The 9,992-nt window shown below is 38.0% G+C and overlaps 1 protein-coding gene across 4 annotated transcripts; it reads right to left on the bottom strand.

Moving 5' to 3' along the window:
* Positions 1-1,194: 1,194 nt before the first annotated feature.
* mmadhca (metabolism of cobalamin associated Da) lies at positions 1,195-5,610 on the bottom strand. Of its 4 annotated transcripts, none has more exons than XM_054623992.1 (8): positions 5,381-5,610; positions 3,791-3,838; positions 3,297-3,438; positions 2,806-3,023; positions 2,342-2,447; positions 2,137-2,255; positions 1,960-2,046; positions 1,195-1,871 (listed from the first exon to the last, which is right to left on the bottom strand). In XM_054623992.1, exons 1-8 carry the CDS (start codon positions 5,408-5,410, stop codon positions 1,653-1,655), a joined length of 969 nt encoding a protein of 322 aa, XP_054479967.1. In that variant the 5' UTR covers positions 5,411-5,610; the 3' UTR covers positions 1,195-1,652. The 4 variants fall into 4 exon arrangements, with proteins under 4 accessions (XP_054479967.1, XP_054479968.1, XP_054479969.1 ...); XM_054623993.1 differs by having other exon boundaries at positions 3,791-3,835; XM_054623994.1 differs by lacking the exon at positions 5,381-5,610 and adding an exon at positions 4,245-4,293.
* Between the last annotated feature and the right edge of the window lie 4,382 nt (positions 5,611-9,992).

The raw sequence follows: 9,992 nt of genomic DNA, 5'->3' as shown, positions 1-9,992 counted from the left end.
CATTGTGTCTAGCTTCAGGCTCACAGATGGTGATGTGTCAAAACTGCAAAATAAAAATGTCAGATGAGGCAGAATATCTTGTAAAAATTGTGTCCGTGAGCAATACATTTGTTTCAGACTCAGAACACAGACAAATCAGATGTTCTTTGCAGCATCCATCAGACTAATCTAATCAAACTCAGCCGACCGAAGTGCACATTCTCCCCTGAAGACAAGTCGAGATGTTGCTGACGTTAAAAAACAAATAGGTGAGAGTATGGTGATATATTCTCTTTTCAATGAGTACAATGAGGCTTCCCTATTTATATTTTAAACTTTAAAAAAATAAATCTTACTCAAACAGTGATACCCATCACAATGTCAGGGAGAAAACAAAAAGTCAGGTCAAGACAATTAAAAAATAAAAAAAAAGTAGCCTATTACCATAATTTGACCCAAGACATGTTCAACACAAAAACTTTCAATGTAAATCAGGTATTTGGTTAATTCAAAATCAGCTCTGTCCATGTGTCCTCGATGGATGAGGTTCAATTAATATATATATATATACACACACACACACACACACGTGTAAACGTATGCATGTATAATTTTTGAGGGATTTTACTTCTACTCTAACATTTTAAGGCAAATATTGTACTTTTTACTAGGACTTCATTAGGTTACTTTGCAAATTATGATTAATACAAAATATAAAACCATGTATTGGTTTTATATTTTGTATTAATCATACGATGTTTTATTACAGGTTAATCTACCCAGCAGCTGGTAAAGTAGTTAAAAGTATCATTACCTTTACCAGGAACAACAATGGAGGTATATCAGTTATATTATATACAAATCTGAAATGGGCCAGTCTGCATAATAAGTACTTTTACCTTCGGTACTTGGAAGTATACTTTGATACTTCAAAGTACTTAGGTGCTATATAATAATAATAATAATAATACTTTTACTTAACTACCTGTTTGAATGCACAACTTTTATAATGTAGTATCGCTACTTTTACTTAAGTGAAACATCGCAATACCTTTCCACCGCAGCATTTGATTGGTTCTCTTTCTAGTGTGCAAACTTGAATATTTTATCATGTACAGGCAACTGAAAATGTAAGATCAATCTGGAACAATGGAATGGTGAATATTTGAAACTATTTTGTGAAGGATCACACACACTCACTGCTACAGGAAACACAGCATCATTGCAGCCGTATGAGAAGTCACTTTATTGGCTCAGCAGTTCTGACTATCACAACCGTAGTGATTCAACTCAAACAACTCCCACACTACTTTAGAGTCTGTGCAACAGATAAGAGGAAACAAAACAACACTGTACATGTTCGTATGAAAAGTTTTTGACCTGATATCTGCGTTTCAATTTCAAATAAATGGCTCTGGAGTGACAACATCGTCTACAAACTCTTCAAACAGCAGATGTTACATATTGAAATGTCTCCGAGTGTGTTTCTCTCCCTGATGTAGTGCAGGGCGAGCAGGGTCTACATTAGAGTCTCAGTCAAGTCCTTACAGTAAGACAAACTTTCGCAACCTTTGACTGATGCAACCAACACCAACAAGATCCAAGCTTCTTCAAACCATAAATAAGACGTGGTTTGGATTTCCTTCTGTGAAATATATATCTTTTTTAAAAGCCTATTCCTCATCGGCGAGCACATTTGAAAGTCCTTGTAGTCTCGCGATGGCAGCGCTGTGAGCGGGCGCGTTGGTGAAAACGGTCCCCACAAACTGAGGCGTTCCTCTCAGGATGTGGCGAATGACTGTGCAGGAGCCCGACACTTCGATGTGGAAGCCCAAATCTGTAAGTTCCTCCTCCGTGTGCAGTTTGGTTTGACTTGATGGAGATGCGAAGAACTGTTCGGGGAATAAAAAGGTGATGTAAATAGGGAGGAAAATTCACCGTTAATGGAAGAAATCCCCACAGCAAAACAGAACAACTCACAGCTTCTCCTGTTGACGGATCAATGAAGTCTGCCCAGTAGCCTGCAGTCCACAGAGCGAAGCACATTTCCTTCGCTCCGCTCACAAACTGCAGTTAGGAGAAAATGCACATCGGTAAGCAGTTTCAACATGACATCACATCTCTTCATTTATAATAATAAAACATGACAGGACTCACTTTGTGCAGCTGCTTATCTTTGTCCTGCTCTGCTTCCTCCTCACGCCGACTGTTACTCTGTGTGACCGTCACAACTGTGATGGAAGTGGTGGGCGCTGACGGGAACATGAGCTCAAGATCTGAGACACACACAGAGAGTTTTGTTACTTCAGGTTATGAGGAGTGACTGTATAAAATAAGTTGAGGCCAGTTAGCGGTTCCTTACCTTTTCTTAGCAGCTCAGGGCAGGAATTTATGGAGCAGTCTGTCTCTGTCTGAGTAAAGTACTGCTCAGCTTTGTGGACTCTCGTGTCTATAGAGCCCAGGTTTCCCTGATGAACACACACACACAAATACACACTGACAAAGCAGCTTTGAGGCATGGAAATCCCTTATTATGATGTGAAAATTTGTAGCATAAAAAAATTATTTGAGCAGTTTATTTGTGTATTGCAATTGATAATGAGATACCTGGCAAGTAAAGAATATATCCAAATGTTCAACGGTTATATGGCTAAAAATGTATTGTTAAATGACCATTACATGTACACTAAGTACAAGAGAATCTTAAGTCCCCCCAGGGTTGTCAAATTCACAAATGAATTAATAAAAACACATAAAAACAACATCATAACCTCAGTTTCCTCTATGGTAGCTGCTAGTTAAAACAAAAGCTAGTCAAACACTTACTTGGAACTCACTAACAAACTGGGCCAGTATGAACTGGTGTCTCTCCGTGCAGCTTGGCGCCGTCAGTACGTCCGGCACCGTCCTGTGGACCGGGGTCCTCTTCTGGTCCTCCATGCCCTCCAGGTGGCAGTCAAAGCCAGCGTTACCCGGTAACTGAAAGCGCTGGTCTTGAGGTCCGAATGGTCCCATGTTCTCGTCAGGCCACACGGTCCTGGGGCCTGTAGGGGACGTGATAAAGACATGAGTATATCTTTATATTTTGCATTGTTCTATCAAACCTGGAACATTATCTGTAGCCATGTTTGATACACCATCTAGCATCTCTCTGCATGTCGTTTTGGAAACACAATTCAACAGACCAGAGCAAGAACAAAGAAACTAAAAACACAAGTCATAAGCTTCCTTCAGATCGAGATCAGAACATTCTAACTGTGGAGTTTGGTTACATTTACCCGTAACTGGTTACTAATACATTTTCTAACTTGACTCACCTGAGTCGGTGTGTGATACAGCTATGTAAGGCTCATCCGAGCTCGCAGCAGAGAAGGTTCTGGTTCTGCTGACACGGAGGGCAGCTAACGCTTGCTGGCCAGCAGTCTTAGACAGGACCAACCTGCCTCGGCCACACAGCACCTACAGAGACACAAAGGCATTGGTCAACAGCTAGAAGCATTTTAAGAAAACAGGGCCTATGCTTCAGATACACACTTGTGTGCTTGAGGTAAACACACTTCCCTTTACACAGGGGACAAGTAGTAATAATAATAACTTTGTTTATATAGCACCTTTTAAAAACAATATTTACAAAGTGCTTCGACAGACAAGCCAGCAAAACAGCGCAATAAAAGAAACATTAAGAACAATAATTTGGATAAAACTAAACAAAGAAACAAGTGACAATCAAGTAAAACAAACATAATCAATAAAATAAAATAAAATAAAAAAACAAAATGAATAAAATAAATAAAATAATAATGACACTTACACTACTGGACATTGTGGTTCGTCTCCCTCTGCCTTTGACTTTAACCTGCTGGGTTAAAAACAACAACAACAACAACAACTCAAACTGAGTGTATTTTCAATTAAAAACAAGCTTTATAGTCATAATAACAATAAAACATAAGCTAGCTGACATGGGGCAGCACTAGCAGTGAGTGTTGAGTCTTTAATACACTTGTTTACTTGATATACATCCTCTCCAAATGTGTCAGGTTCAGCATAAACACACCAGCTAGCTAGCTAGCATGTTAGCTAGCTGTTAGCTAACACACAGGTCAGCTGATTCCTTACTTTGACACTTTCCCTTTTTAGGCTTTATTTTACATTTCTAAACGTCATATGAGCAGCTCACAACACGACCGACAACGTGCTTAAAAGAAGAACACACAAACATCTGTTACTAGGGGTCAATCTTTAAAAGTACACGTTGTTCTTACCTGTCAAGGTGCACGTCCGCCACTCTCACTATGGAGCCTTTTTGTTATCGCGAAAACGACGACGGGAAGCGAGGAGGGACAAACGTGTCATGCGCAGTTTGCGTAACAGTTTTTTCATTTTTTTTTCTCAATAACTTTATTGAGATATATGAACGTAACATTTTTGTTTTTACGTAAGTGATATTTAAAGGGGATTCCACGTACGACGTTCTCTGCGTTAAAAGTGTGCTGCATTGCTACGGTATTTTATAAATAATACAGTAATATATATATTATTATATATATATACATATATATATATATATATATAATATATATATATATATATATTATTATATATATTATATATAATATTATTATATATATATATATTATATATTATATATTATTATATATATATAATATATAGATATTATAGGATAAATATATAATATATAATAATTATAATATATTATATATATATACACATAATTATATATTATATATATATATATATTCATATATATATTAATATATATATATTATTGTATATTATATATATATATAATAATAATATATTATAATTATTATATATATACATAATATATCAGATATTATATATATATATATATATATATATATATATAATATATCAGATATTATAGGATAAATATATAATATATAATAATTATAATATATTATATATATATACACAATTATATATTAATATATATATATATTATATATTCATATATATATATATTAATATATATATTATTGTATATTATATATATATATAATAATAATAATATATTATAATTATTATATATTATATATATACATAATATATCAGATATATATATATATATATATATATATATATATATATATAATATATCAGATATTATAGGACACGTATTACCCATGTTTCACCACAAGATGGCAGCAAGTTAACAGTTAATGCGACCAAGGATTTAAATACAACAGCAGTACTGCCCCTGCTGGCCCTTATAAAGTATCATGCCAGTTAGTATTTTTGATTGTAGTATTTCAAGTTTTTATCATGTTAACTTTCCTCCCATATTGTTGGATTGTATATTTGCTCCCATCCCAAAATATAAGGCTGGATTTAAAAAAAAAAGGTTGTTCAGACTTACTTTTGTTGGATGTTCTCCCCGTGTCAGCATGGGTTCTCTCCGGGTTCTCCAGCTTCCCTCCACAGTCCAAAAACATCCAGCTAAGGTCCACTGAAGACTCTAAATTGCCGGCTCCAGCACCGGGCTCCAGCACCCCTGCGACCCTTAACTGGATAAGCAGGTTATGGAAAATGAATGAATGAATGAATGAACTATCACAATGAGCAGGTAGAAACAGGAGCTAATTAAGACCAGCTGTGGCAGCTGATTGCTCAGCTGCATTGATTAGGCTGATGATGTCACAGGCCTGAACTGTTAGATAGAATATTAATATATAGTATTAATACTTGCAATGTCATGTAAACAATTTCAGTGGACAGGCCCTCTGAGTAAATTATGACATCCTGGATAGGGAAAGTGCTTAAATAACACTCTCACTACAACTCTACAACTTTATTAACTTTACCTTGGTTATCCTTTCAACAATGTCCAGAATCATAGACCAAGTGTGTTTGTTCTTGTCAGTTCCCAGGTGGGAAACTGCGGAGAAAGGCCACACATGCTCAGCAAAAATCCCCCTCCCTTGATCAATAAAGTTTAAAAAAGTAGAATAGAGGAATTGTCCTGGCATGAACAGAAATATTTGCTGTCAGAAGTGGTGAAGGACAAGGACAGCCAAAGTGCATTTTGCTGGCGTGGACACGTCTCTTTATAGCTGACTCGGACAAGCAGATTGACACTTTCTCTGAACTGACAGGGTGTGCAGTGGGAGTTTACCCTGTGTGTGTTTGTGTTTGTGTGTGTGATGAGGAGGCATGTGGAACCGCACAGAGCTCGGCTGTCAGCGGGTCTCCCACAGGATCATTTGTAACAGCAATGCAGCATCCACCCTAGATGGAGCCCCTGTGGGATGTACACACAAAGACACACATGCACACACACAAACACACTGATATGCACCAGCATCTCAGAGCAGCTACCAAATGAAATCTTCACCACAGGCTCCCTCCACCTTTATGTTATTTGGAGGTGGAAAGCGTCCAATAAATCAAGACCATTTGAGGAAATTCAGCACTCTGCTCTGTAGTGAGATAATATGCAGCTCTACTAACATTAAATCAGCACCTTAGCATTTGCTTTATCGTCCTATATTAACCTGAAATTGTGCTTAATTGAATTGATTTGTCAATAAAAAAATCTGAAAATAGTCAAATAAGCATGCTTTACAAAAGTTGAAATGGGCCAATAGACACAAAAATTCGAATTTCTAGGAAACACGTCTTTTTCCAGGACAGCATGTAGCTGTGGAATTCCTCAGTGCAGCGGAGCCTTGAGACTTCCAGACAAAGCCATGAGTCACCGAGGTCTTGCATCAGCGCGCTGTCAGGCCACATCGGATCTCGTCTGGAATCAGCACTTTTCTATTAACATTTCATCCACTGTCACAAAAAAAGCCCAACACATTTTCATCTCACATATTCTGAGCTGTACCTGTCCATGTCAGCACTATATTTACTACTACCTTAACTTATGACATAGTGGGAGCCATTAAAAGGTCTATATCCAATCTCCTGAGCATTTGAGGATGACAAACCTATTAGGATTGCAGAGTTACAGGTTTTGATCATGATTTAGAACTCTGGCGCTCATGTGTGAAGCTTTAAATCCCCTTTATCTCCAGAGTTCAGTCCCCTTGTTTAGTTCTCTCGACACTACTAGAAACTTACACCCAATGGCGCTGACCTTTACCTTCCTACAATTGGTTATTTATCTTGCAGCTGTAAACCGATCCCCGTCAGGAGAGAGTATGATTGAATAACAAAAAAGTGTAGAATACAAAAATGTGGCATTATCCTTTAAGATGAAATTTTGCCGAATTTTAATGCAGAAACCGGGAACTACCTTAATTACTTTTTTGTCAAGAGTTGGATGAGAAGCTCAATGCCACTCTCATATTTGTCGGTCCAGTATGAAGCTACAGCCGCTTAGCATCGAGGCTGGAAATCCGAGGTATATAGTTTGGCTCTTTCCTAAAGTAAAATAATCCTCAAGTCTTAAACTCACTAATTAATACATTTTATCTTGTTTGTTTAATTAGTACAAAAAAAGACATCTTGGTTGGAAACCTCCCCGTAGTCACAAGACTTCGGGAAACAATTAAGATATACAGTAACTTGATTAGATAGCCTTTGAGGTGCTGGTTGGTGGAATTTGTTACCTTTGGAAAAAGCCAGGCTAGCTGTTTCCCCATTTCCAGTCTTTATGCTAAGCTACGCTAACCGTTTCCTGGTTGCAGGGTCATATTTAGCGTACAGACATGAGAGTGGTATCAATCTTCATCATCTAACTCTCGAAAAAGCGAATAAACATGTTACCCAAAACATATAACTATTTATTTTATGTGTAACACGGTTGCAGCTATGATGGATCCAAGAAATCTCTTTTCCATTAAGAAGTCACATCTTTAATCATTTAAACAGCCAGACACATGTCTACAGGGTCTCAGCTGCTGCGGCGCATCACCATCTGGCCACCAACTGCCTGCTAACACCAAAGTGGAATCCTTTTTAGCTGAATAAAAAAAACCCATTAAATGTCTGTGTGACTGCTTAACAGTAAAAACTTGCATATTTAGGGGGATTATACTGCATTTATTAGTTATATTTTATGATTTTTCATAATGAGTATTATGCCTTGTGATAAATTGATATATGTATTTTTTTTTTTTTACAAACTGTTGTACACTTTCAGTTGCATTATGAAAGGATATCCTGTTTGTATTAAAATAAATGTAAACTTCAGAAAATAAAGAAGCTTTTAGCTGAAGTTCAAGCAGGAAGACAATTACCATTTTAACTTCCTTATCTCTGCAGGTCTCCAGATCTCAATTATTATCCGATGACCTCGCCGGGTTATGTTTTGTGTGTTTTTCCTGTCAAGGGCATTTAAAAGCCCTTGTTCGCTAAATCTCTGCTGCCACTGCAGGACTGCATCTCTGCCATAAAGACCACATCTGCAGCTCTCCAGGGTTGGATATTTAAAATGACTGTAAACCGATTTCATTGATGGGGTTAATCTTTTAAATATTAAAATCCTGACATCCATTTTCTTCCCTGATTGACCTAACTTGGTGAACATGGTCACAGTGGGCACTGATGCAAAATGCACGAATACCCCGTCCTGAAACATGCATGATAATGTGAATTCAGAATCACGGCTCAAACAAGGTGCTACCTCATTAGTGAAGGTAAACCCCAGGCTTGCGTGGAAAATAATTGAAGAGTTCAGCACTACTGACAGCGCTCAGAGCATTTTGGAATCCATTTAAACACATAAGCACCAGGTGCAGGTATGGTAATATCTCGAGAAAGTCGTACAAAGGCTGCATAAATCACTGCAGAGGTGGTTTCTGGTTTAATAAAAAATGCCAGCTGATTAAAATTGCCAAAACACTAGCAAGGTGGCTCGACAAGAAAAGCAATGCTAACATCTCGATGAGGTTCCACATAGGTGATGTTTAGCACGTGAGCATGATTTTTTAAAATGGGTTTTGGCCTGAAATAAGGTCTGTGGTAAACACAAGCTTAAACAATTTAAAAGTTTTGTTGGATATAAAATACGTCAGTAAATATACCACTTGTGAATTTTGAAGCTTTAATGTTACTGTAAAAAGGTGGCTAAATAAGACTACAAAACGTCATCACGCCCACTAGTTTGGCTTGGTGACCATGATGTAGTTGGTTTGTAGCCTAGCGAAATGCTTTTTACATTTTGGCAACTGCAATCATACTCAAAATCAGTTGACGAAGATTATCTTGTATTAGCCACATAGCTTATTTTCTACAAAAATCCCAAATGCAATGGAAAAATCCCATTGCCGTTTTGTTGAAGGAACCAGTGCAATGCTAACTTCCTGTTAGCTACAAATGATACGACCAGATTGGTAAAACGCTTGGTATGTAAGACTACAGTCTACATGCTCTACACTTCTGGACCAAAGTGGTCCACTGACTGGCTGCCAAGCCGGCATTGCCAACCAAAATGCAAACCGTACATGCTTTTATAAATGTAACCACAGCTTTGCATTACAACACACCTGTAGGCTTTATTCAAATGAGCTATTGGAGAAACATATAAACTATTTAACGGGTCTTGTGCTCCGCAAAGTGACCGACGCCTATCAGTCCAACATCCTGGCTGGTTCCCTCGGTGCTCCCAGAAAGTTCCAGTGACTTACCATGAGCTTAAGGGTCAGGTAATAACAGAATATTACTGTAGGTTCTATCACCTGACGCTCATTTGTCGAAGTCTGTCCCAAAAAACGCTCCGAGCGCTGTCAGTGCTGCTGAACTGTGCAATTACGGCCTTTTCCCCGGTTGTGAGCCTGAGGGGCTGCAGTCACTAATGAGGTAGCGGTGTGGGCGTGTGTCTGCTGTTGCACTGTGCGCATAACATTATGTAGATGTGTAAAGGGCCCCGGGGTGTAGCTGCACCGCTGGCACCAACTGATGCTCGCCTAGTGACTGCTGGTAGTTGTTGGCAGATCCTGATGTGCTGGCGTATCCCTGAGATCCCTGATCACTGTTTGCTCAGTTTCTACTTTGTTCAGCAACACAGGACGTCATACCTGCAG

Source organism: Anoplopoma fimbria, chromosome 22, assembly GCF_027596085.1.
Source record: "Anoplopoma fimbria isolate UVic2021 breed Golden Eagle Sablefish chromosome 22, Afim_UVic_2022, whole genome shotgun sequence".
In the NCBI taxonomy this organism is placed as follows: domain Eukaryota; kingdom Metazoa; phylum Chordata; class Actinopteri; order Perciformes; family Anoplopomatidae; genus Anoplopoma; species Anoplopoma fimbria.
This window is presented reverse-complemented; position numbering and strand designations above follow the sequence as displayed.